At 39.3% G+C, this 27,083-nt stretch overlaps 1 protein-coding gene across 1 annotated transcript in view; it reads left to right on the forward strand.

The window, feature by feature from the left end:
* PRMT3 (protein arginine methyltransferase 3) overlaps positions 1-27,083 on the forward strand; it is a 51,873-nt gene that overhangs the window by 18,898 nt on the left and 5,892 nt on the right. Inside the window, exons 10-14 of the mRNA XM_083864399.1 lie at positions 6,469-6,547; positions 11,351-11,538; positions 14,095-14,181; positions 24,723-24,773; positions 24,967-25,054. Coding sequence (XP_083720525.1) covers positions 6,469-6,547; positions 11,351-11,538; positions 14,095-14,181; positions 24,723-24,773; positions 24,967-25,054 — 493 coding nt within the window. The remainder of the gene's footprint in view (positions 1-6,468; positions 6,548-11,350; positions 11,539-14,094; positions 14,182-24,722; positions 24,774-24,966; positions 25,055-27,083) is intronic.

Consider the following 27,083-nt stretch of genomic DNA (forward strand, 5'->3'; position numbering starts at 1 on the left):
GTTGAAGTCATGTTGTAAATCAGTAAAGGATTTCAAAACTCAGCTCTTGTAAGAAATGAAGTATTGAATGTTGGATATTTTTCTTTTGTGTGCTGATTTACCATTTGATGTTGTAATTACGTAGCCATGTGCACTTCACTTAATTAGGTATTATAAAGATTTAGGAACGTTAGGACTTTTATAGGTTGCTGCATGACAGAGATAAAGAGGACAATGCTGTGGAAGTAAGATTGATAGCTGGATAGTGTACACACTGTTCCAACACTGTCCTGAAAGGAACATTATGTTGCCTAATGCAGTGAAGATTCCTCTTTGTCTGGCATTCTTGTGTGAATTTGCTTTTTCATTTCCTTCCCTACATGATACAGTGTGAAATCTGTTCTTAATATGTGAATGTAAGTGCTTGGAAATGTTGAAGCATGAGAGCAAAAAAGAATTCATTATATGTCAGATTTTGCCTCTCATTATGCAGAGAATCTGTATGGACTGGCAGGAAAATTCTCACATTTTTCTTTGTAACAAAAATATGAAAAGTTGCAGTTCTGTTTAGAAAACAAACTGCTTTTAGATCAATAAATGTCAAACTCTTTTGTGGAGCCATAGCTTTGTTTTGCTTGGTACAGAATGCTGCTTAAGACCAGTACACAATAAGCTTTTTTTTTTAAGAGCTGTGTCTGGAACATCAGAAAATTAGACACAAGTATGAGGCAAGAGAGAGGAAAAACACTGCATTCCCCCAGGATTGTTTCTAGATTAGGCTTTCTGAAAAAGCTGTAGCTGAAAATGCTGCAGCATTGCATTATGAGCATCTCAATGTGATGGTTTCTGATGATCATTTACTTAATTGCAGAAGTGACCTACGACTGCCACAAACTGCTTGCTCTTCTCCTCTCTCTTTCATTTGTAAATTTGTTCCCTTTAATTATGGAAAAATGGGAGAAGCATGTTAAATATTACACAGTGGGCAGTCGTGTGTGAGTGTATGTGTGTGTGTCTGTGTAGAAATTTGTATTTGAAATGCATGCTTGCCATCTTCCAAAATACTACTTTCCAAATAATACTTCCAAAATAATACTTTATTCCAAAAGTAATAATAAAATTTAAATTCCTCTGGATATGGCTTTTTTCATGTTCCAGGTTTAGAGGCTGAATGAAGAGCAAGCATATCTTCAGTGGTTTTATTTAAGCCAGTGAAAGAAATTAGCAGTGGGCTTGTTTGTAACGTACTAAATTCAGTTTGTGACATCTAAAGTTGGTGTGTTTGACAATGTCACCATCAGACACAGGACATTTCTGTGATTGTGTTCAGTTCAACCCACTGTGTAAAACACAGGGGAAAACAGTGGGAGGTGTGGAGAGCTGTGAGCTGTTCTCTTGGTGTCCTTTTAAGAGAAGGCAGGTTGTTGAAGATTGAGGGCCCCTTGGGCTTCCAGAGGCCCAGATGAAGCTGTTCAGGCTTTCACTCCAAAGGCAGCTGGACACAGTTTTTAGCAAAACTTCAGTGAAGTCTGCAGCCTGACCCCAGGGACTTGTTGTATGCTGTGAGCCAGGAGCACGAGGGAGAGCAGGGCCACTTCACCCAGGGAATCACATTGCCTGAGAAAGAGAACAGGAGTGGCCAAGCAACTGTCTGTGCTAATAACCAAACAGGTTCTCTAAGGAGAAGATCTGTCAGTTCTTGGAGAAGGGTTTTTTGGATGTAAGAATGAGTGAATTTTATATAAAACACCACTACTGACCTTATTTTTGTGGAGGTTTCCATGTCCAGGACTCTTTGATGGTTTGTATCTGGCTGCAAGCTGCTGATGCATCATCCTGCTTGCCTGCCTAGAGCTCTGATGTGTGAAATCTTTACAAACCTTAATTTGTGTAACTCAAAATTTGTATTAAGTACTCCCAGGCTCTCATATTCTATTATTTATCTGCTTGTATCATAAGTCACCTACAGATAAATCCCTTTCTTCTTATTCAGAGTGTAGACTTACATGGATTCCTGGGCAGGAAAATATGACATACAAAAATGACTGAATTATTTAGGTTGGGTAATTGTAAACTTCACAGGCTGCTTATTGAAAAGATGAGTGCAGAAAGCAACAAAATGTATGTCACAGTTTCCTGGAATGTTCTCGCACAGCTGCAACCATGTGCAGATTTTTCTTGCCATCAGTATTGCTTTTGCTTCCTTTCTTCAGCTAAAACTATAAAGCTGAAGGTTTTATTCACTTGAGAATATCTGCCTTTCTTGTTTGTAAAGGAGCTGTACTGTGAGAGACAATTGTCTGAGATGGTTGTCTCAAATACAGTGTTAGTGTACAACATGTACTCATAAATTGCATTTTTTATGCAGGGGATTGTGGTGCTGAATATGCAGCAGAGTTATACAAGATAAAACTGGGGAAGAGATGGACTGTCAGATTAAAATCCACTGAGGATACAACCTAGTACTTGTCTTGTAATCATGTCTTTGGTCAGATAGCTAATATTTTCTCCTTTTTTTCTTACTTTTGTATTTATTTCTCTTTTTTTAAAATAATTTTGAAATTACATGAGGTGGGCTGTGAACAGAGGCATTCAGGACCTAGGGAAGAGGAAGAGTCTGAAACACTGTAAACCATCTCTCCTTCCTCCTTTCCCCTCTGTGAGAGATGCACAGTTATTTCCTTGGATGATTTTTTTTTTTTTTTTTTTTTTTTTGGTTAACACCAGTAATGGGGATCACCTTTCTACTCTTTTATTTGTTTTATTTGTTCTGTTTGTTTAAGGAAACAACAGGGTGTGCATAATGACAAAATCAAGCTTAAATTGATTCTTAAAATTTACAAGCTTGCTCTGTCAGTAATGAATTGCTTCCTCTTTTTTTCCCTTTATTTTAAATTAAATTGTCCATGGGAGGTCAGCATGAAGGCAAACTTAGCATGTGGGAGATGTTGCTGCAGTGTTTGTGTGTAGCTGCTACTTGTCATTTGAGTGTGCTGCAGGTTTGGAGGGAGTTTTGTCAAATAACATGTAATTTTTCATGGCACAGCGTGTCATCAGTTTTGTGCATTTGTTAATGCAGGATGAAATGTTGTGTTAGAGATCAGAATCTGTTGTCCAATGTGTGTTTTAAACTTTCTGTAACTTGCTTTACTGTGCAGGCCTGTGGAAGTCCTGGAGTTAGAAACTTCAGTTTAAGAAAATAATGCACTTTTTAATACCATTAGGGATTAAAAAAAGATCAAATTGACTCTGTGGAGCAATGATTTGATAACTGTTTTTTGTCTCATTAAAAATCCATCCTTACTGAATCTGGAGAACCAGACCAGGTTCAGTCATGTTACAGAAAATAATAAAATGCATCTTTGGTAGCAAGTGGAGGGGAAACACAGTGCTTATTCAAGTAGTTAAACAATTCTTCCAAATTTTATCTTTACATGGCTTTTTTCCCCCACTGTAGCAAAAATTCTGCTGATTCTTGCTATTGTAAACACGCTAATCCACTTTTTGATGTTTTTAAAGAGCTTAAACTCTTTGTCTCCATGAAGATTATCATGCAAATACTGAAACACTAAAGCTAAAAGAACTTCAATACTTACATTTTGATCAGTTGGTAAAATATTTTTATGAAGCTTTGAAATAAAATGAAAATGAACATGAGAATGCTGTAGTATATTTGAATAACAGGAAAAAAATTAAGAATGCAAGATATTAAGGCATCAAAGATTGATGAGCCTTTTATAACTCTGTCAGGAACACAGAATACAGATATAAAGGATATATAAGAACTGTAGCAAAATGCACATTCCTGTGGATTCAGGGGGTCTCCTTGGGCAGAGATGAGGCAGGGCAGGGGTGAGCAGAGTTACTCACAGTGCTCTGTGTTTCTGTTTCTGTCCCCATCTCTTTAGATGGGGCTTTGTTGTTAGCTGGAGAACATTTCATTTCAGCTTTTCATATATAAAAACCAAGGAACTTCATGTTCCTTCTGAGAAGGGAATGGCCAGCTTTTTAGTAGAAAACGTGTAATGGGACAGCATTAAATTTAAGGTGTTCCGTGCATCTTTACCAGAGAGTGTCGCCTTTAATGTGACTCAGTTTAGCCACCATCAAAGATTGCACTAATAATATGCAGCTTACAGATTTGTATCACAGAGATCTCTTTGCACTGCTTGATTTTGAGGCTGTCACCACATGCTTAAGGAAAAATAAACCCTGGACCGTTTTTGGGGGTGGAGCAGGATATCCCTACAGCATCAGGGGGAAAAATGTCAGGTGTAATTCCCTCTACAGGCTGTGAAATTGTGTTCTAACTTACACTACAGATGAGCACAGCACACTGAGCCAAATGTTTTGGTGTAAGTAGTAAATTACTTGTTTCAGTACCACTGATGGCTTATGTAACTTGCAGGAATGCTATAATGAATTGGGGAGGAGAGAGAACTGGGAGTGGAGGGAGAACCAGCAGTGCCAGAGTGGAAAGTCAGGGAAAGGATGGTGAGAATTTTCCTGTGTTTCTCCTGAGAGAGTATCTTCTAGCTGTACTTCTTGTACAGACATAGTGGGCAGAAAGAAGGAAGTGATCCATAAAGATGTCACTTAGTGAGTTACTGACTCTTGCTAGTGACTAGTCTTCAATATGTCCTAGAGCTTACCTTTAAAATACTGTGAAAACAACTCATTTTCAGTTAAAGGCATCTAAAAATACTTTTTGTGAGGTAAATATATTCTATTTTTAAGCCATAACAGTATATATTGAAAAAAAAAAAAAGAGCTGTGGTTCCATGCTGTGCTTTTGGCTTGCTGTGGGCAGCAAATTATCCCTGCCTGACGCAATTGGATTGTTTTCAGCTGTTCAGCAAAGCTTGTAAAGCCCTATTGCTCACCAAGCAGTAATCTTCCTTCTGGGGCTTATTCTAAGGATGTAACACAAGTTGGGCAGCAAAGCAGAAGAACAGGCAAGTTTGAAAAGTGAGGTTTTCAGTGGAGCACTATTACCAGAACAAACGGATTGAGGAAAGGACGAGGCCATTATTTTCACACTGTGAAATAACTCTTTGAATACAGATATGCCATACTTCAAGTTTCTCTAAGGTTTTCAGTTTTGGTTTTTGGTTCTGAAGGCTGCAGAAAATGGCATTTAGAAGCAATTCTGAACTTTAAGCATTTTTTTGACATCATTGAGTCCAACCCAGCCCTTCAAAGTCCAGCACTAAACCATGTCTCCAAGTGTCACATTCAGCGTGACTTTTAAATCCCTGCAGGGGCTGCCCTGGGCAAACCTGTTCCAGTGCTTGAGAACCATTTCAGTGAAGAAACTTCTCCTGACATCCAATCTGAAACTTCTCTGGTGCAACTTCTGAGCTTTCCTTTGGTAAATTACTGCTGACTGGACTTCAGTCATCCATTTTATTCTTGCCAGCTGGATCAAGGCATGTGGCTAGGCTGAGTTTTAAGCAAAATGAAAATTAGGTTGCTAAAACGAAAATCCAAAATCTTTGTTGGTATTTGTCCTAATTGGTTTGGTGTTGTGAGCATGTATGTGAAATATGTTAACAGTATTGAGTAACAATGATGCTCAAACTTGGAGGGCAGAAAAGGTATAAAATCAGTATATCAATTGGAAAACAAAGGGCTGTATATCTCATAAATGTGGAGTTTGTTTAGAAGTAGTAGAGAAAGTGGATGTTCTCTATAAAATGTTAATTTTATTTAATACTGCTATTTCAGCTTTTTAATATCTTACATATTTAAATAAGGAATGTTTCCCTGTTTCAGCATAAGACTCCTTGAAGTTTACAGTAAGTTCTTCTAAACACCAATAGCATTATGATTAACCTGCCATAAAATCAATTCCAACCCAAAAAAGCCATATGGAAATCTGGTTTGTAACCATTATTACCCTGGAAATTCTGCAAGTCTGAGTGCTGCTAAATTATGTAGAGCACCCAGAGAACCGATGTTTTGTACATGATTTATTTCCACCTCTGTCAGTGAGCACTGCCCAGGGTGATGGTTGCACCACGAGGTTGCAAATATGAAGAAGCAGAGACGCATTTCATTTGGCCTTTCTCTGACAGTAGTTTCAGTGTTACTTGCAGATCTGAAGGGGAAGGGATTTTTTTTTTAAATAATTTATTTCTATTTTTCTTGGAACCTATGCAGTTATTACTAAAAAATCAATACATGCTGCTTTTCACTTGCTTTGAGTTGAATTTGATGTTTTGATGTTGTAGAACTCTTTTTGGGTAATTATTGGTGTGGATGGCATACTTATTTTCTCTTTGGCATACTTATTTCCTCTTTGCAGTTTGGGAAATTAAAGGTGATACTTTATATAATAAGTTTTGAAGTGACAGTGCTGTTGTTGAGAAACTCCCTGGGTGTATGGGCTTATAATGTTCTTAAACTCTGTTGATAAAGCCTTTGTGTAGAATGAATAATTATAAGAAACACAATGATTTCTGAATTCTTTCCCTTTTCTGTGAACAGGGTTATTTCCTTCTCTTTGAGTCAATGCTGGATTCTGTCATCTATGCAAAGGACAAGTACCTGGCAGAGGGAGGCTCAGGTTGGTGCTCAATTCTTCTAATAAATTTAGCTCTGGGGGGAAGCTAAATGAACTCAGAGACCTAGAATAAGCTATGCATGGATGAGAAAGTTGCCAGTCTCAGTGAAAAATGTTTCCATTAGTAGGAGCTTCAAGGCATTAGTTTACTGTATGGGCAATAGAAGAACCTTAGATGGGGTACCAAGGTCTCAAGTTAATAGTGTTTTTAAGAATAGAGGGGGCTATTTATTCTTAAGTACAGACTAAATTTTTCCTCCCTAATTCTTCCCACACATGTGGGCATTTGTTTTCCCCTCCTGAAATCCAAGTTTCTGCCTAACTGTGAACAGAGGCACAGAAGTTTTATCCTGTAAGATGTGATATGTTTGAGTAAACTATTGTGGATTAGAGGAAAAGTATATGGGGTGTTTTCCTTCCTGTGTGGGAAGGATATAATTTCAAACACATTAAGTAATTAATGGAATTAACACTGTTTCAGTTTAGCATATTTATCCTGATGGTAATAAGCTCTTTATTTTTGTGGCTTGAGGGTAGGGTTGTGACAAAACAAAAGGATTTGCTTTGAAGTCGAGTTCTTTTACCCATTTAAGCAGCTTAGCTAGTGTCATCTTTAGCAGTGTTTAAATGCCTGTAAATATTTATTCTTCATGTGATGCAGTTTTGTGCATGAGTCCTGCATGTGCTTAATTCCTTTGTCAGTATTGTATTTCATATTGACCTTTCCAATCGTATTCATCAGTCTGGGGGGGATTTTTTTCCCCCTTTTGTACTAACCATGCACACAGTTCCACTACACTGACCTAATGATTGGATTAATGACTGTGTCACAGTCATTGCTGCAGTGCTTCCCTCTGGTTGCAGTGGGCTTTTGTGCTCTGTGGAGTGCAGCAGGAAAGATGGGGTTTATGCAGTTGTTCACAAAGCTGAATATGCAAGTCAGAGATGTCTTAGAATATTTAGTAGCCACTTGAGCAACGTGACGGAATGAGTTTTTTGTTTTCAGTAGTGTAGAGTAGTCCAGCCACATCAGGAACACAGGTGTGTGCTCTGTGTAAATGTATGCTGATAATTTTACACTGCAATACAATTAAATCCAGGCACATTCCCTAAAATCATAAGGAATTCACTTTATGTTTAGCTACTACTTCCAAAGCCGCCTGAAAAGGGCCAGAAATTCCCAACCTTTGTTTGAACTGTGTTTTTGGTAGGTTTGCTCTTGGTTTGTAACCTCCAGAGATTCCTTGGAGAGGTGAGCTATCCTGGTTCTGCAGTGCACTAATCCTTTGGGGCCTGACAATGGTCTTGGGCCCTGCTTTGATTCTTGACAAAGCACAGAGTGTTGTGCAGGCACTGATGGGATTTTAAGTTCTGTCAGCAGTTTCATTGAGGTGCCTACAGGTCCTGCTCCTCTGCCAGCTTGGCCAGCAGGTGAATAGCTGTGCCCTGGGCCCAGGAGAAGGGTGCTCAGCAGCACGGACTCTTCTGCAGTGCAGCTGAATTGCACATCCAAATCCAGATGAGCCAGAACTAAAGTTCACTCTGAGGTGAAGCCTTACCAGAGAAACTTCTGAATCTGCTTAATTTTGTCTACAGCCACTTGGTACTATTGAGCCCAAGATCATTATCACAGGGAATGTTTGAAAGCTGAAAAAACCAATAGCAGCAGCTGCAATTTGAGTGATTGAAGCGGGAATAGAATCCAAATTTCCAGATATGTGTTCAGTCAGTCATATCATCATTACTTCAGCTCAGCCTATTGGCATGGAGTGGATTGTGCCAAACTGTCTGGGGTAATGTGTACAGTATAGAAGAGCTTTATTTGGGAACAGAACATTTTTGCTGCCCAGGGCCCATCTGTTTGCTCTTTAGAGCTGCTGCTCAAGTAGAGATTTTTTCACACCCTTGAGTCCAGTTCTCATTGTTGAGGGGTGACAAAGGTAAGGTGACTCAAAACATAATACACTCAAAACATGATGCTCCTTCACATCAAAATGATGATAGTGGAGTTATTTCTGTGGATCTGGAGGACTGCTGTCTTCCCCTGCAGCCTCCTGCAGTTTGTGAGGCATTGCTGAGGGCTGAAGGATTTCCCATCACATCCTCCCCGGCACGTGAGCTGTTGGTGGTGACGGATGGCTCGTGGGCACCGACTCGAGAAGGACACAGATGGTCAAAGAGATGAATCTGGGAGAGCTCTGAGGAGTCTGTGCTTTTGTCCAATCAGCATTTTGCTCATTTCAACCTGTGAGAAGGAATAATTACTGAATTATGGGCTTAATGGGGAAAAAAATGACGGGTCTGTCAGGATCGTACAGGAAAGTGTTACAGAAAGAGCAGAGGATTTCCAGGGAAATAAGGGTAATGGGGAAATGGCAAATGCATTTTTATGCAGGTGCTTTTAAATAAAAACTCCACAGTGTTTGGATGATTTAGGCTGATATTCAGATAACATCACTTACATTTTCAGTCAAATCTCAGTGTATAGGAGGGTCTGTAAATTATTGAATCGCTGCAGTCTTCTGCCTGAGCCCTGTTGGTAGAGCACTGATTTCTTTTTGTGAAGTCTGAATAGAATTGTCTACTTTTGCTACTATTAATAGTCAAAATTGCAGATTAAATTGGACCATTTTGTGTTTACATTTTCCCTTGTTCTTGAGCACATTGTATAATTGATCATGGGTTCCACTGCTGATTCAAGGATTTGCTGTAAGAACAAAGATTTAATAAAAACTGATTATGATCCAGTTCAAATATTTTATGCTTGATAGAGGTGATTCAGTTTCTTTTTGGTTTACAGAATGTCCCAGAAATTTGGCCTAGTCAGAGGAAGGAAGTTTATAAAGCAGTTGATCACGTTTTGCTGTGGGTTTAATTTTCATTTCCAGTGGCGCTACAACACTCGTGTGTATTCTGTATCTAGGGACTGCCAGTCTTTTCACCTCACTTCTCCCCATACCATTGCATCCTATGAAACCCACTCCTCTAAAAAAGAAAAAAGAAACCCTCCAAGGCTCTTGTCCCTTGCTTTTTTTTTTTTTTTTTTTTTTTTTTCTTTATCACAGTTTTTTGGAATGTTGAAGGTGTGAATGCTGTGAGGTAAAGCCAGGTACATACACACTGTAAAACAGCAGAGGGACACCTTGGAGAAACAGGCTTCACTCAGTGGTGGCTGCAGAAACTACCTGCAGATACTCCCAGGTGATGTTTTGTGCTTGTGTGGCAGCTATCAGGTGTGCTGGAACCAGGTGAGATGTTCTGGACAGAAAGGTTTAACTGTCCTCCTCTTTGGATTCTCATCAAAGTGTCTTTGTACTGCTGGATTAATTGTAGGCTGTTCCTGGAAACACCTTCTGCTCCAATTTCCTCAGCTGCAAAGTAGGGGTGATGTGAGTTTACCAATGGGATTCCAATTTCAGCTTGCTGGTATTTACTCATTCTGCTTTAAACAGTCAGCAAGTGAGAAAAATGTCAGTGTGCTGACTTTAATGTCTTTATAGAAAAAAAAACACCCTCCTTTAGAGAAGGTTATTCTTTACAATCACTATTTATAAGAATATTTCCTTTGGCCTAAAACTCTTCTCACTATATGAAAAGACTAATTTCAATTTGCTGCCTCTATCTTCAGTTTTTTGCAAGGTAGAAAATACTGCTTTTCTGACCTGCCATGCTGTGCCAATGATTAATTCTTTTTGATAAAGTATAATTTCAAGCAGAGCTGAAGATGAAATTAATTTTACAGTTCACCAGATTTTGGGGAGGAAGAGAGAAACTTGGCTTCAGTTGTATTAACACTGGCCACTTCATGTATTAATATAAAATTAAATCAAATAGGGTGTTTTAGTTGACATTTTGCTCTGAAATCAGGTCAAGAATTCAATGATTATGGCTTTAGAGGCTTTAAAACTCTGAAAAGAAATCTAGCTAAATATAAATTGAGCTGCATCTACTGTTTGTTAGGGTTATAGATAGCTGTGTACATAGCAGCTCTTCTTTGTGGGTTTTCCAGTCTGTTGAGATTGCCAAGAAATTGAGTGCTTTGTTGGCAGCTGTTAAAAAGGCAAATGTCAGTCTTGCACTAGTATTTGCAAAAGCTGTAAATAGTTACTTGTTCTGAAGATGTTCTTGGAAGAAGGAAAAGCACAAATGTGAAAAAAGTGTAAAATGGTGGTTTTATTCTGAAAGTGAGAGGGAGGGAATCCATGAGGTTCTCTTCTGTCTGGTGGGTCACTTCCTTCTCCTCAGGTGCAGATAGAAAAGTGGTTATTTCCAGTACCCAGAAATAATTTTTTTGGTTGTAAGGTAAGAATCAGGCAGAGCTGATAGCAAACAGGAATAAAACTCTTGAGTAAGAATATATGCTCTTTTCTGAAAATAAGGTTTTTTAAAGAGGTTTTATGTTATTGCAAAGCCCTCACCTGAATTTCTGTTTGAGCGTCTGTCTACAGTTATGAAATATATTTTAGGTTAGTCTCTGTATAGAAGCCAGAATAGGCTGTTCCAAATTACTCTCTTCAGACATCAAGTATCCAGTCATTTCCTGGTAGTGGGGTTCAACTACAAAGATATTTTGTTGTGAATAGGAAATACCAGAGTAGTGTATGAAAATTAAATTTTTGTGTCTAGTCTCTTCTGTGGACAAATGGGACTCTAGAAAGTAAAGTAGCAGAAAAAGTGTCTTGTCCAAGAGCTAAAAAAATTCTTGTTGAAAATCTTTTGAGATGTTAATAGCTTTTAGACAAAAGAGAAAAAAAGTCCTCTGTGTGTGTGTAAAATAAAATGTCACTGCTCTGTCTGTTGTTACAGTTTATCCTGACTTGTGCACCATCAGTCTGGTGGCTATTGGGGACATGAATAAACACGTGGACAAGCTGCTTTTCTGGGAAGACGTGTATGGCTTTGACATGTCTTGTATGAAGAAAGCTGTCATTCCAGAGGCTGTTGTGGAGGTGCTGGATCCAAACACTCTGATATCTGCAGCCACTGTCATTAAGGTACCATGTCAATTAATGATGAGAAATTTCCTCCTTATGGAGGAGGGGCAAAAATTCACATGGCACACACAAACTTCGGTGTCTTCAAAATTAAAGAAGTGCAGTTAGGTTTTTGCTGGTAAGACTGGAAAATTTGTATTAATTGCTTTTTTTTTTTTACCAACTTTGAATAAGGTAATTTTCCCATATTTAGGCTGTGATTTCTTCTATCTATTTCTGTCTATTTTCTATGATTTCTTCTATCCAAAGCCAAATTCACTTTGGCAATGCTCTCCTGGTAACAGTGAATGCATGTCCCTCTCTAATCCATGCTGTCATGAGCAGTCACTGTCCAGCTCAGATGTGGGGACTTACCGGATTTTGATATTGCACAGTATGTAGCATAACTGTTGTGCTGAATGGCTTTACACTCATTTGTTCTCATTTAGCCATCATGTTTTTTAAAAGAACTTCAAATCAATGCATGTGCTTGTTTGCTGGAGTTACAGTACAAAGTAGTAAAATTAATGAGTTGAGGAACAGTGGCATTATAGGTAAATTGTTTTAATCAATAGCTATCCCACAGAACAAATGGGTTATATTTTGTAGGGAAAGTTTAAAAATGTTCCCATTCATCATTATGATTATTCCAGAAGGTACTTTGGTGTGTTTGCTCACATCAGGTGAGCTGCTTGTTCTATATAGTTCATAATGGAACTTTTCAGGAAGGAAAACACGCCCTAAAAAATGACAAGGCAGCATAAAAAAATCCTAGAAGGCTTTGGGTTAAAGATCATCCAGTTCCAACTCCATGCTGTGGGCAGGGACACCTTCCACTGTCCCAGGGTGCTCAGACCTCAGCCTTGAACGATTCCAGGGATGGCGCAGCCTGTGCCAAGGCCTCACCACCCCACAGTAAAGAATTTCTTCCTGATACCAAATCCAAACCTGCTGTCTCTTAGTTTGAATCCATTCCCCCTTGCCACTCCATGCTCTATGAAAAAGTCTCCCTCCATCTTTCTTGTAGGCTCCCTTCTGGTGCTGGAAGGCACAGTTAGGTCACCTCAAAACCTTCTCTTTTCCAGGCTGAACAATCCCAATTCTCTCAGCCCCTCCTCACAGGAGAGGTGCTGCATTACCTTGGTGACCTCCTCTGGACTCACTCCAACAGCTCCATGTCCCTCTTACTGAGGGCTGGATGCAGAAATCCTGCAGAAAGGAGGGAAGAATAACCCCATGTATCAACAGAGGCTGGGAAACAGCATTGCAGGGAGGGATTTGGAGGCTCTGGTTGTGACACCAAGCTGACCATGAGCCAGCAGCACACTCCTGTGTGGCAGAGGCAGCCAGCAGCCTCCTAGGCTGCATTAGGAAGAAGGCTCATCACCAGAGGTGCATCTTCTCTTGCAGCCCAGAGAGCTGGCTGTACCCCAGGGAGACAGATGACTTCTGGAGTGCCATCCCCAATCTCAGGTTCCCCAGTGCAGGAGTGAGATGACTGTCCTGGAGTGAGTCCAGTGACAGACTGCAAAGGGGCTTCTCCAAAAGTGTTGGACCTCTGGGCACTGAGAATTTCAGACTTTCTGTGCAGACAAGCACTTATCCTCAACAAAACACTGCATTTGGCATGAGGCCTTGGAGAAGGTTTCTAAAATTGAGTGACAGCACTGGGATCGTGAGTGTGGAGTTTGAATGGAATTGTGTGATATCACAGTGTGGGAAACTCAGAGTTTAAGGTTGTAGTATATATTAATAGATCTATAAAGCAAGATGGAGGATTCAGGGTGTTTGTTAAGTTCTTCTTGCACCTTTTCTTCATGGGTCTGGGTGGGATTTTGTAATTGGGTGAAAAGGTCCACATTGCAGACCAGGGGTGGTCAGTTATTGGGTTAAAAGTAAAAACAATATAGATGTCATCTCATTATTGGAGTTTATCCTTGAAAGACCTTGGAAAGAGATAGACACAGAGCCATTCTACCTTGTTAGCTAGAACTCACAGCTCATGAGACTGTAACATAGACAAGAATTAATAAACACTGAGTCTGAGCACAAAACTCCATCTCCCAAGTATTAATCCCGGCTGTAACAAAAGAAAAGAAGATAACAAACCCACATGAAGGTCTCTTTCAACCTCAGTTATTCTGTGATGGATACAAAGCCAATCTGGCAAATCAAACCCTCTTCTCCTTTTAACCCATATGAGGTTAATGCTGTAGTTTACATGAACAAGGGGTAAAACAGGTCAAGATGCCTGTGGAAGCTGCTTACTCTCAACAAGGGGCAGCTGCCTTCAAGGAGCAACTTTCCTGACCAGGATGAGCCACTATGTGTAGTTCCATACCACTGCTGCTCCAAGTGTCTGTTTATTTGGGCATATGAGGAAGAGGAGTTTCAGGTGTTTTGTCACATGGGGTTAGGTAGTTTTTTAGTCTCTTCCCGTTTTTTGGAAAGCTGAAATAGCATTGCCTTGTGAAAGTTATCTCATAATGAGAACAACTGAACAACCTTTGTCTAAAGGGAGATCTAAATTAACATTCCTTACTGTTCCTGACAGAATTTTATTACCATTTCTGACAGCACATCGACTGTAATTCTGCATCCATTCCAGACTTGGAATTCTCCTCAGATTTCACCCTGAGCATCACAAAGAGCACACAGTGTACGGTAAGACAGTTCTAGTTTCTTCATACATGGTCAGGATCTCATTGACTAAGAGACAATCCATTAATTATCCCTCATTTATCATCAGTCCTTGCCTTGAAACGTTCATTTCTGCAGTGCAGAGGTGTCAGATGAGCTCTTTCTGTAAAGAGAAATAGAGGTAAAACTCCACTAATGGTTTTATGGGGTAATTCAGGTAGGTGAGGAAAGGGAAGGGTGAGGAGCTTTAGCACTGCGATCTTGCTGTTCTATTCTCCAGCCCATTTTCTGAAATATCAGAAAATCTTGTGTTAGCTTCCCTAAGTAATGCATTGAGCTTTCAAACACTACATTATAAGCAGAGGCAGGATTACCTGATTTTTGCAGTAATGTCAGTAATTTGCTTTTATATTCAATACAAATTATAGGTGATTTCTACCAATTTATTAAAATACCATCATCGAACTTGAGAAAAGAGCATTGCACTCTGAAATCAGTGGTAACACCTGAAATTTTTGCCCTCTGGAGTATTGTGAAACTTCTGGGAGTTTCCTGCTTAAGTCACATCACAAACTCGAGTGTAAAGGGGTGATTTTTAGCTTACTTCTCATACATTGAAATCAATTCTGCTCCAGCTGGGTTGTTGGGGTTTTACACGAGTATACAAAGAAGAGCTGCAGGTTTCCTCTGATGTGGACACAAAGAATATGTTTCTGTGTGAATGTATATAGTTAAAATCGTTATAATTTTTAATTAATAGGTGTGTACAAATACTTCATCTTTATTTGTCAATTATCACCAAATTAGGTAAATGCACAGTAATGTTTTGGGGTTTATCATGTGGAAATCTGCATATTTTACTGTGCAGATAAATGAAACCCCTCCTGTTTCAAGGTATCATACGATAATTCTAGTTGCCTCAGGGCAGAGTCAGGTTTGATTTGAGATCAAGCTCCACTGCAGCCCTGGTTTAATTTTTTTTATATGGCCACATTTGAATAACTGATAAAACAGAAATCTTTACAGAATGTTGGTCATCTCATCTTTCTGATGTTTGGGTAAAGTAAAATAGCTTCTTTTATAAACATTGTTTCCCTGGGCACTAGGCTCTAACAAAAACTTCATTTCTGTTCTGTGATTCTCTAGCATCATTGGCATATAAATCAAGATGTATACCTGCATTTTATGACTTCCACAAAGAAGGGGAGGGATGTGGGGGAAGAGCAGCATTTCTGAAAATTTGCAGTGAATGCAGGTTCTAAAAAATGATCAGAATGCTGTAAAGTATTTTGCACTTCATCATTTGAGTTTATTGACACTTGGAGTGAAATTTCCACAGTTTCTATGATGGATTGTAGAAGTTTAGCTGCAGGTTGACAGTTCATCCATCATATCAGGCTGCCTAACCTTGCAGTAAATGAACAATAAAAGTCCATTATTTATGTTGAAATTCTTGAGGAGATGCTTTAAGATTGTAATTTGTCCTTTGAAAATAATATTTGGTGTTTTTCTTGTTTGCATATGTTTTGTTGTTCCTAGTGGCTTTTCTTTTTCTGCACAAAAAGAGAAAGTTGCCTACATTTCCCAAAATTTTAGAGTTTTGTACTGGCCTCTTAGGATTTTTCTGGAGGGTTTTAAAACATGAACATTTTAAAATACCTTTACTTTATTTATGAAAAACATTCCACAAAAATGGCAATTTGGAATAGCTTCATATGTTTGTATTTCATTTTCAAAGCAGCTTTTTCCTCGGCCATGGGAGTGTGGAAGCAGATTTGGTTGTCTTATTCCTGGTGTTGCCATCAACATTGCTGATGGCAGAGCAGTGTTACCATCAGAACCAGAGCTGGCTCTGTTGAATAATATGTCCTTGGAAACCAGGCAGGTGGAAAATGTGGGGGCACATGGTTCTGTTCTTTGTTCTGGGGATGCTCTTGCAGGCCAACTCCTGGTTTGCAGTGTCCCTGGCTTTACGGGTGGCTTTCCATGCTCTCTCCCAGGGCACTGTGAGCATGCAGAGCAGCGTGAGGCACACATTCCTGCACTGAAGTGTGGCAGCAGCATGGAATGCACAGCTGCTGTTGCTGGACTTGGCTTGCAGAAGCTTTGCAGCGATGGGAAGTGGTTTAGCAAGTTGTTAGAGAGAAGAGCTGTGTGCTCTCCTGCTTGGAGGGTGCACCATAATGTTAATGGTTGAAGAGCTAAGCTCTCAGCTGGCACCTCTAGGAGTAACAGCCCTGTCAGTCTGCTTCTTCCTCCCAACAGCTTGTTTGCCTGTCTGTGCTAACAGGACAGGATGCTGGAAAAGCTGACAGGAGTCAGAACCACAATTGCAGTTTTTTACCAACTCATTGCCACATTTGCTCTGGTATTGGTTTGGAACACCCCCAGGATCCCTCAGGCAGGAGGAGCTACCCTTCATGGTTATGTGGCAAAATCATGGAATGCTTTGACTTGGAAGGGATCCTAAAGATCACCTAGTCCAACCTCCTGCCATGCCAGGGATCCCACACCTTGGGTCAGGCTGCTCCAAGCCCTGTCCAGCCCTGGCCTTGAGCACTTGGAGGGATCCAGGGGCATCCACAGCTTCTCTGGGCACCCTGTGCCAGGGCCTGGCTATCTTCACAGTAAGAATTTCTCCTAACACCTAATCTGAATCTCTCCTCTTTTAGTTTAAAACCATTCCCCTTTGTCCTGTTAGCAGGACATGTAAAACAATGTTAAATTCCTCATAAATCTGTTTTTCCTCAGCTGATTGGTTTCTGGGTCTGGATGAAAGTCCTAAGGATGTGAAATGCCCACCCATCGTGATGAGCTTGTGTAAAATACAAAAGCTGTGCAGTTCACAGAACTAAGAGCATAGCATTGACACATCTGATTTGTTTGTCCTTCCACCTATTCAAAACTACTCTCATACTCCTGTGTGACCAAAAAAAACCCCAGTAGTGTATTAAGTCATGCTCATAAGACATGAGCCTCATGTCTTACTGTAGGTGCATCTTGAGGGTATTGCAGATGCTTCTGTAATGCATTGAGCCATAGCCTTAAAAAATTACTAAGGCTCTAAATAGTTTTTTCCCCTAGATGTTTAAGAAATTAAATAAGAAATAGGTTTTTTTCCCCCTAGATGTTTAAGAAATTAAATAAGTCTTGCAAAAAAAAAATAACTCTAATACTCATAAGAAATACAAAATGATTGAGCAAAAATAAACATTTTAAATATGACCTTTTATGTGCTGGTTATTCTGTTAGAAGTCCTGAGACAGGATGTAGGGGTAGTTAAGACCTTTCTCTGAGAATATATTGCTTCTGTTAATTTTTCCTTCATTCCTCGCATGCTTTGCCACAAAGAAGCATTTCTTAGCCTTAATTTTATATATCATTATTTTAGCTTTCAAAGGCTGAAGGTTTTCAAAGCATGAAACAGTTGCATGGAATCATTTTATGAAATTGTTCCCAAGCACTTTTTATTGCAAGTTGACTTGATTTCGGTCCTACAAAGATAATAGCAGAAAAAAAAATTAATTAGCCTGCAGAAGTGCATTTTCCTACTAAAGAGCTAGGGTTTGTCACCGCTGATTTTAATGAGACATCTGGCTAATATCAGTTAGTAGATGCTGCTAGAAAAATACTCAATTAATTGTATTCTAAGTTGATCACTGTGTGAGCTTTTGAGATAAAATATAATGGTGATTACCCTCAGTATAAAAATCAATTGACAAACTTTCCTCTTTTGTTTGTGAGCGTTTCCCCGTGAGTCCATCAAGGTTGATCTTTCCTGGCTGAATAACAATATCCCCGGAGAGGAAAATGGCAGTATCTCTTCATTGCTCCCAGGAGAGCTTGTCAAAGAGCAGGGGATGTATATAAAAAGTGGGAGGGAGGAAGGGAGTGAAAGAAGGATAATGAACTAGAGGACGTGACTGATGTATTAAAACCTTCAGGAGGAAAAAGGAAGTTGAGTTGACTAGAGAAAATCCTTACTTGTTAAAATTTTCTTAAGTGTTAGGCAGTTTCATTTCTTAGTATCCAGTCTTGCACTTGGGAGCCAACAAGAAGTATTACCATGTGAATCTTTGCTTCCAACCTTAGGTGAGAAACGAAAATTTTTAAGCTAAAAGTTAGAAATCTGGTTTGGGGACCACAGTTAAACCCATCTGGTATGTCTGATTTGAGTAAAGGAAATGCTGCTCTGCCATGTTACAAAGCAGGTTTTGTCCTTCTCATCTGTTTACTTCTCTGCAGCCTCCTCTGCAGCAATGTCCAGATTATTAATCTTTAAACCACAAAACTGCTGGATTTTAATTGCCAGGGGTTTCTTTTCCCTGTGATAAAAAGGCAGCAACTCTGCTGTGCATGAATGGCAAACATTCCATCTCCATGCTTGGATAAACTCCATCAAAAGCACATTATCTCCCACTTCTGTGGCCAGCTGTCTAATTGTATTTGTTGTAGCCACTCACTGTTGGAACATGATACTAGTGAAGAGCAAGAATGATAAATTACTCACTGTAGGTGATAGTGATGATGATAATTTTTAATTTCCTCATTCCTAAGTGAATTGGTCGGGCTGCCTTTGAGTTCTCACAAGGAAATGAGCAGTCTCATTTGTTTTGCCCTGTTAAAATGCTGCGCATACAGCCAGCCATTTTCTTTAGGAAAAAAGCCTTAGTATTCAGATGTATTTGAATTAAAATTTAGACTTTTCTTTCCTTTTCAGCTAAAGACTCTTGAGTGGAAGAGTGTAAATAATGTGTGCTGATACTCATTTATTGTACGTTACAGCTTTTTGTGGTTTTATTGTATTTGGTACATATTACATAAATAATTGGGGAGAAAAACAGTCTTGAAATAATTTAGCTAGCAGTTTGGAGAGAAGTGAATCTACTAGCAGGACCTGCTTAATTTACAGGTTTTTCGTATGTTTGCATGGACACCTTAGAAACCCTCAGTAATGCATGAAGACCTTAAACTGCATGAGCTCTTCATCAAAATGTGGGGTTGGCAAAATTGGGTTGGAGTTTGTGGCTGCTATTTTCATTTCAGGAATATTTCATTCTTAGCTGAGTGAACTCTTTGTTGGCCTTTGTAGGATGTTACTCTGCAGTCTCAGTAATGTGCATCTCATCCTTTATGTTTCCTTCATTCCTTATTTGGCCACCTTAGTTCCCTGGGTAAATACATTGGCTTTGTTTTGGGGTTGGAGATTTTGTCCTCATAGCTTGCCTTTTCTCCTGGCAAGTCATTTGAGAACAGGAAGAATAATATTTTGGTAGGGTTTCCTAATATTTACTGTCCTTTGAGGCTCGAGCATGTGTCAGGCTGGAGTTGTAGTTATTTATTACCAGTTTAGAAGTCATTATTTTTGTTTTCCTGTTTCATGTTATTCAGAGACTGGCACTTGAAAGATTTTTCCAGAGAAGGTTTACATTCTTACTGATTAGTTGTAGGTGAAGTTGTAAATGAGCTGTCAAAAGTGTAGCAAAAAGATGAGAGAAATTGCAGTAGGAGAAAGAACAGCTATCATTATGCTTTTTTAAAAAAAAAAAAAAAACAAGAAGAAAAAGAATCCAAGGCAGTAGTTGTAAAGCATCATTTAGAATTTATGGGGAAGTTATTTGCTTGTTATTTTTCTTTAGTTTGACTTCTTCTAGAAAAAGATGTCACCTTTAATGAAAATCTGACCAGCCCTATGTTTCATTTTAATATGCATGTGTCTGATTGCTTGCTTCTAGTATGCCACTTGTAATTTTTTTTTTCTTATATTTTCCTGCATGTGATAAATTAAACAAGAGGGGAAGACCAAATCTTCCTTCAGGTTGTAAACATTAGAAATACATTTCTTTGTAGCATTGCATATTTAATAGATGCTTGTGATTATTATAGCTACTGCAGTTTGGGATAGTGTTCAAAAGTGAAGTGAAAGGAAAATATTTTGAACTTCACTTTTGCAGAAGTATTTCTCTGAAATGCACTTAAACACAAAAGATATGTAATTGTGCATTTCAAGATAAAACACCAACAAGTTACAAAAAGAAAGAAAGGAAGGTATAAGTTCCTTAAAAGAAGATAATAACCAAACCCACAATATTATAGCCAGTATTTTATTATCAAGTATTTCAACTTTGATTTGTGTCAGTTTTTAGATTTGGAATATCTTGTAAATACTCAGGACTAGTGATTGTAGATGATAAAATTGAAGAAAGCATCATCTGCCTGTACTTTACTTCTACCTTTTTTCCCTTTTCCCCAGTACATCCACGTGGGGCACCAGATCATTTCTGAAGTGGTGCAGTGCTTGCACTAATACAGCCTGAGAGTGATGATGGTTGTTTTGCTTCAGGGGTTTTTGGAGTGTGTGCAAGCAGACCTGTGTGATGCTGTCAGAGATTTCGGTTTTGCAGAGCTCTCTCAAGGAAGACTGATCCATTGGTGCTCATGATGCCAAGGTTGAGGGGTCAATCCCATATGGGCCATGAGCTCAATGATCCTGGTGCATCCCTTGCAACCCAGAACAGTCTGTGACTCTCTGCTTCATGTAAGAGCAGAAACTTTAATGGTTGTTTCAAAATACTGAGGGGACAAATAATTAGAACTGTGTTGTGCCTTTGTATCCTTCAATACTTTTCCAGAGGATTACATACAATTCTTTAGAGTGGAAAAGACCTTTAAGATCATCGAATCCAACCTCTCACCCAGCACTAAACCGTGTCCCCAGGTGCCACATCAGATGACTTAAATCACTCCAGGGATGGTGACTCCACTGCCTCCCTGAACAGCCTGTTCCAATGCCTGACAGCCCTTTCAGTGAAGAAATTTTTCCCAATATCCAATCTAAACTCCCTTGGTGCCACTTGAGGCCATTTTCTCAGGGCCCTTTTTCAGGGAGTTGTAGAAAATGAGAATATCCCCTCTGAACCTCCTTTTTTCCAGATGAAACACCCTCAGCTCCTCCTCATCAGGTTTGTGCTTCAGACCCTGCCCCAGCTCCATTTCTCTCTTTGAAGCCTCTCCAGCATCTCCAAGTCTTTTTTGTGTCATTCTACAGAATCACCTGGCAGGTTTTGGGAAGGCTGAGTGTGCTCTTTGTAAGGAGTCTGTAGGTATCTGTGTAGCTGCCTTGAGAGATCTCTTTGGCCTGGGGCAGACAAAATGTGATAAAACAGCTCAAAAAGCAGAAAGATCTCAGAGTGCTGACAATATAATGAAAATTTTAAGCATAGCATTGTGTTTGAATGAGCATATATGGAGGACAAACTGTGGAGGACCATATAAAACAATCAGTTTCTTGAGAACAGCTGGTGAATTTAATACCTCCTATAGGATGTCTGTTCAGAAATAAAACTGAACTTACTTCGTGAAAATAAGGCTCAATTTGGATGAATTGAGTGCCTTTCAAAGTGGTGTTACTGGCAGGGCAACACATGCAACCTGTCACAGAAAATCTTCCATGTGGAATCAGGGAGAGGAAAAGAAGGGAGTTATGTAGGCTGGAGTTACTGGGAGGCTCTGGCATAGAGTTGAGATGGATATTATTTCCCTGGATATATGCAAATTACTGTTTCTGCTCAACAGCAGGTTTCAACATTTTCAGTATTTTATTTTAAAAGGGTAAGCCACAGGCTATGTTCATCAAAATGGGGTATATTTCTTCAGTGCTTTTTTTGCTTCCTATATTTCCTCAGCGATAATTGGCTTGTAGAATATCAGTAATTGGCTTGTAGAATAGCTGTCATAGGGAATATTAGACAAATTTTGCAAGTTGTCAGTAACTACTGGGTTTGGTATTAGACTTCATATTTTCCCAAAGGTTTAAAATATGAGAGATGGAGATTAAACACACTGTTGGTAAAAACAAATTGCATAGTTGTAACCAATTTCAGAAAGAAAATCATTAAACAAGTGTATGTGGTTGGTTCTTTTAGTTGGCTGAAAAACATTTTGAAAATTATTAATGAAAGATACTCGTTAGGTTTCTCAATTGCAATATGTGCTCTTACAGTTAGTTTTCAAAACATTATTCAAGCTCTCCCCTCAATGTGTTTAGCTTAAAAAATATAATTTCTGTTCAGTTAAACAGATCTGGAGTTATCTCTTGACACAACTCACCAGGGAGTGTGTTTCAGTTTTGGGTGAAACTGCCCAGTTTTTGGTGACAGAATTTTGGGAAATGCCCAGAGTTGTTCACAGGAGCATATCCTCGGGAACTTGAGCAATAATATTTTTCTATTTTTTATTTCTTTTGGCTCGGTGATTATTTCAGTGCTCAATATTGAAGGACATCTATCCATTTTAGAACATAAACAAGGAGAAATGAATGGATCAATGTAGAGCTCTTGTTCTCTGTAATCCCTAGAGCTCTAAGGCAATCTTTGTGATGTGTAATAATTATTATTACTGCTGGATGAGCTATTCAAAGTCAGTGTTTCAGGTTGTTTCAGGTAGGGAAACCACTGATACTGTAAAGAATAAAATAGCTATTTATCTAGTCATTTACAAAAGGCACAAATCCTGTTTCTCTTAACACAGAGGGGGCAGCAGGGAATGCTTTCTTTGCTTGTAACTGAGTTTCTTTTCAACCTGAACTTGACCCCAAAAAGTAGATCTCTGGAGCCTTTTCTCAGGGTAGCATTTCTCAGGGTGTTTCTGTCACCTCTTGTTACCAAGTGTTGGATACTTGCATCCCCCTTAGCTATTGTCTGTCTGCCTAGAGCTTTTGGCATTTTGATCCAAAATGTATCTTGATTGTCTTGTTTTCTCTGGAAGCCAGATTTTGTTTTTCTCCTCACTGTATTTTTTTCTTGTCACAACCTTGTTTTCCTGCAGGAATCATGTCCTAGGTCTTATTTGTAAGTATACCAGCAGTATTGAGCTGAAGATTGAAAAATATTTTGTATGACTTGCTAGATCTCTGACTAATGCCCAGAAAAGATTGTGCATCAATAAAACTAGTCTGATGGGTCAATAGAACTTTGTCAAAACTTTCTCAGTCTTTACTCAAAAGGCATATTGGAGACAAGGCTTTAATTCACTTGGGAATGAGATTCTCAGACTGAGTGATAGGACTTTACTAGAGGGCTGGAAGAGTCACTGTTCCCACTATCTGATGCTCATTTGTCATGAAGGGTTCTCAGTGTCTCCATAGTTTGTTTTGTATTTTAACTCTTTAGCCACCTTGGAATTTGGAACTTGCCAGGCTTGTGTGGAGTGCCCTTTGTTGAAAAGCAGGTGCTTTAGCATAGTTTTACTGTTTTAACACATTGCATGTTTTGTTTGAATGCGCTGCAGCTGGTGTGGGGAGAGTCCCTTCCTCCCATGGCAGGGATGGAGACATTCCCCAGCTGAATAACTCCAGCTCACTGTGGTGGTGACCCAAAAGCTCTGTTTGGGTCATTTCTTCAGGCTGATGTGACAGGGAAGCACAGCTGCCTTGGCACCAGGGTCTGATGTGCTTTAGCCTTTTCACAGGACAGGAGGAGGCAAGTCAAGCTGAGCATGGACAGGATTTCACAGGTGAAACCGAAGCGGATGTTTTATTATCATCTTCTAGTTGTCTATTTGGGTTTCTGGGACTCTTACAAGCCATTTTTTGTCAAAAAAGCAGTCCAGCATTAAAAGACTGAGTGACTGATAGTGTCAATATGCTGGTTTGTGTGTGAACATTCCATATCTATTAGTGTTAGGAAGAAATTCTTCCCTGTGAGGGTGGTGTGGAAGTGGCACAGGTTGCCCAGAAAAGCTGTGGCTGCCCCAGCCCTGGAAATGTCCAAGGCAAGGTTGGATGGGGTTGGAGCAACCTGACTTGGTGGAAGTTGTCCCTGCAAATCGCACAGGGCTTGGAACAAGATGATCTTTTAGGCTCCTTCCAACCCAAACTGATTTGTTTTCCTATTCAAGCTGGATGAAAAGTCCCACTAATGAATTAGTGGGAGCAGTGAAGAGAGAGGCTCTTGAGGTGAGGAGTGGGATGGCAGGAGGGACAGAGAAGGAATCATATGGAGAGTTACAATTAGAAACCATTGCCTGCTGGAAGGGCCAGCAGGAAGCTTTTGTGGATGCTTTTTCTTCTCTGTGTGTAGTAGAGGAAGAAAAGGATTCCCTGCCTGGTTGTGCTCTGCCTCTGTTCACTGGGAGCTCCTGTGGAAATTCAGGAATAAATCGTGCAGGATCCCCTGTACTTGGTGTGTGTTTACTGAGGTCATGGACAGGACAGGGACTGAGTTTGTGCTTGTGGGTTTCCACATCTGAAAGGCTGTTTTCTTGTAAATGATTCTGGTTGCAGTTAAGGTGTGTGGGTTGTTTTGGAAGCTCATACTAAAATCTGATGTGTAATAAAATGCAGTTACAGTGGGCTGAATATTCTCAAGTAGAGCAAAGGTGTAATGGCAGCTTCATTTGTTATTTTTTTTACCTAGGATTTCAAGCATACTTGAAATCTTGTTCCTCTTGGTAAACACTTGAAAAGGAGTAGAAATTCCAATAAATGCATATGTGAGTCACAGAATTTTTCTTGAGTGTCACTAGTATTCCTTTATCATATTTACATCTTCACCTCTTTTTTATAGGCAATTGCTGGTTACTTTGACGTATTTTTTGAGAAGAACTGCCACAACAAGGTAAAGATTTGGGGTTTTGCATTTTAAAAATGTCTTTGAGAGGTGAGGGTTTTATTTTGACTCAAGGTGTTTGGCAGTGAGTCTATTTTGCTGTAGCAAGGACTTCATGTGCATTTGTGTTCGGTAATTGATTGATGTGGTGTGATATGAAAAAGGTTGTTTTTAATCAGACTCTTGAACTCTCCTGTTGCAGGTCTTGTTTTCAACTGGTCCCCAGTGTACCAAAACACACTGGAAACAGACAGTTTTTCTCCTGGAGAAGCCAATTCCTGTAGAAGCAGGTACATTTATTTAAATTCAGTTGGGGTGCAAGAATGGTTGTGTTGTAACACCACCATACAGGACTGTTACCGTTAAGTGTAAATATAGAATACTTCAAAAATGCCATAAGTTGCAAAGAGAGCTAGTAAATAACTCTTTTAGCTGCTGTTGAAGGAATTTTTTTCTCTCATCAAAGCAGGGATCTGTGTACGAAATTCTTGTTTAAAATCACACATAAATGTATCTGTAAGTACCTTGTAAGTGGGCATATATCTTATACTTGTATAGCTCCATGGTGGAATTTTGGTGAGAAAAGTTCTGTATCAAAGCATTTCTGATGCAAAAAAAAAAAAAGTAAGACCAGAACACTGTAAATTTTTATAAAATGTTTAAGTACTGTAATAAGTTTCACCTTGAATTTGATGCAAGTAAAAAAGGTTTTTGTTGTCATCAGGAATAAGCAAAAATCAGATGACAAACTGCTGAGGTGAGGTTTTGAAGACTATAAAGTGATGCTTGTTAGTGGTTTAATTAGTTCTATTTGTGAGGTCTTGAAAGCACATTTTATACAAGTAGTCAAATATTCCTTGCTTTACAGACACAAGTATATCCATGGTCCTCATAGAGTGGTCATGCAAGAGGTTGGACATGCAACAGGTCAAGAATTATAAATCTTTAACCTCTTACTCCTGTAGAACTTTTTTTCCGGCTCTCACAGCCTTTTTGTAATCCAAGGAAATGAAGTAGCTCCATTTTTATGCTTTTGTTTTATTTGTGTTCATGTGGCCACACGATATTTACTCACCACTGTTGAACCCTCACCCAGTGATGAATCAGTTGTCCTTGAGGGCCCCTTTTCTTTACACAGGGCCAAAGGAGGAGCCTAGACTGGTGCTCATTTCTGCTGCTCAGTTAATAAACTCATGGTTTATTAACAGTTTGTAAATCCATCAGACATACTGGGGGAAAAGCACAGAAAAAGTTGTGTGGATGCTTCCTTTTACAGTTGCCTCTTCCAATTCCCAGACATAACAACTTTTTACCAGGAGCTTCTTTCCTAGAGGCACTGAGGTTTGTGGTATCTGACAAATCGTTTCTCTCTTTCATGCTTGGACTTTATATTCTTAAAGAATTTTTATTTGCACTTTCTTAGGTCCTGTCACTTCTTGGGGTGCACCCATGCTTTGGTGCATTTGTACTTGGCTTGTGTTCTCTTCAGATTCCCTTTCTAGACAAGGCTGACTGAGATCTCCTTGCTGCTGCTCATTAAATCTCAATGTCATCGAGTGGATTTTTTTCAAGTGCAATGACATTTGTTAAAATATGCACATTATTTCATATTACAGAGATCATTTGACATTTTTCAGCTGTGTGAAATGACTGGGAGGTGTGCCCCAGCCTCGAGTCCTGGTCTAGGTGTGGCGACTTTCTGAAGGCAGCTGCAGAAATAATGTGCTCTGAAGCAGTGAACACAACCAGCTTAACCTTCAAGATCACTTGTGCTGTAACTCCTTCCTTCCTTTTTATTAGCTCGTATTTCTTCACATTGTTCCCATAACAAATCTTGTTACAGCTGTTTTTCTTCCTTTCTGCCTGTCTCCTTCTCTTTGTAATTGTTTGAGTTTCCCTTTCCCATCCTTTTGCCCATTCTGTCTGGTTTTATAGCTTACATGAAATTACCACTTAAATCTAGGATTGTCTGCCTTTTGCTTGTAGCATTAGAGAATAGAAACTCCTGATGGAATTTCCTTTTCTTTTGTAATCCCAGTCTTAATTTCTGTGGGATATTTGTTGCTCACTGATGACATAAGCCCATCAAGCAGAAGGTGCTTCCTGATATTTATACAGGATTGTATGTTAATTTACATGATTTTTCTGGAAAAAGCACTCCCTCTGACTTTGATCCTTCTCTTTCATTGTTCTAGAAATCTTTTTCCTCAAGATATGTTGTTATTAGTACAGATTTCTCTAACTTCCTTTTTTATATTCTGCTCCAGAGCCTGCCCCAGTTCAATTCCCTTCTCTGGGCACACTCCAGCACCTCAAAGT

This window comes from Zosterops lateralis (assembly GCF_965231275.1).
Source record: "Zosterops lateralis genome assembly, chromosome: 6".
Taxonomy (NCBI): Eukaryota; Metazoa; Chordata; class Aves; order Passeriformes; family Zosteropidae; genus Zosterops; species Zosterops lateralis.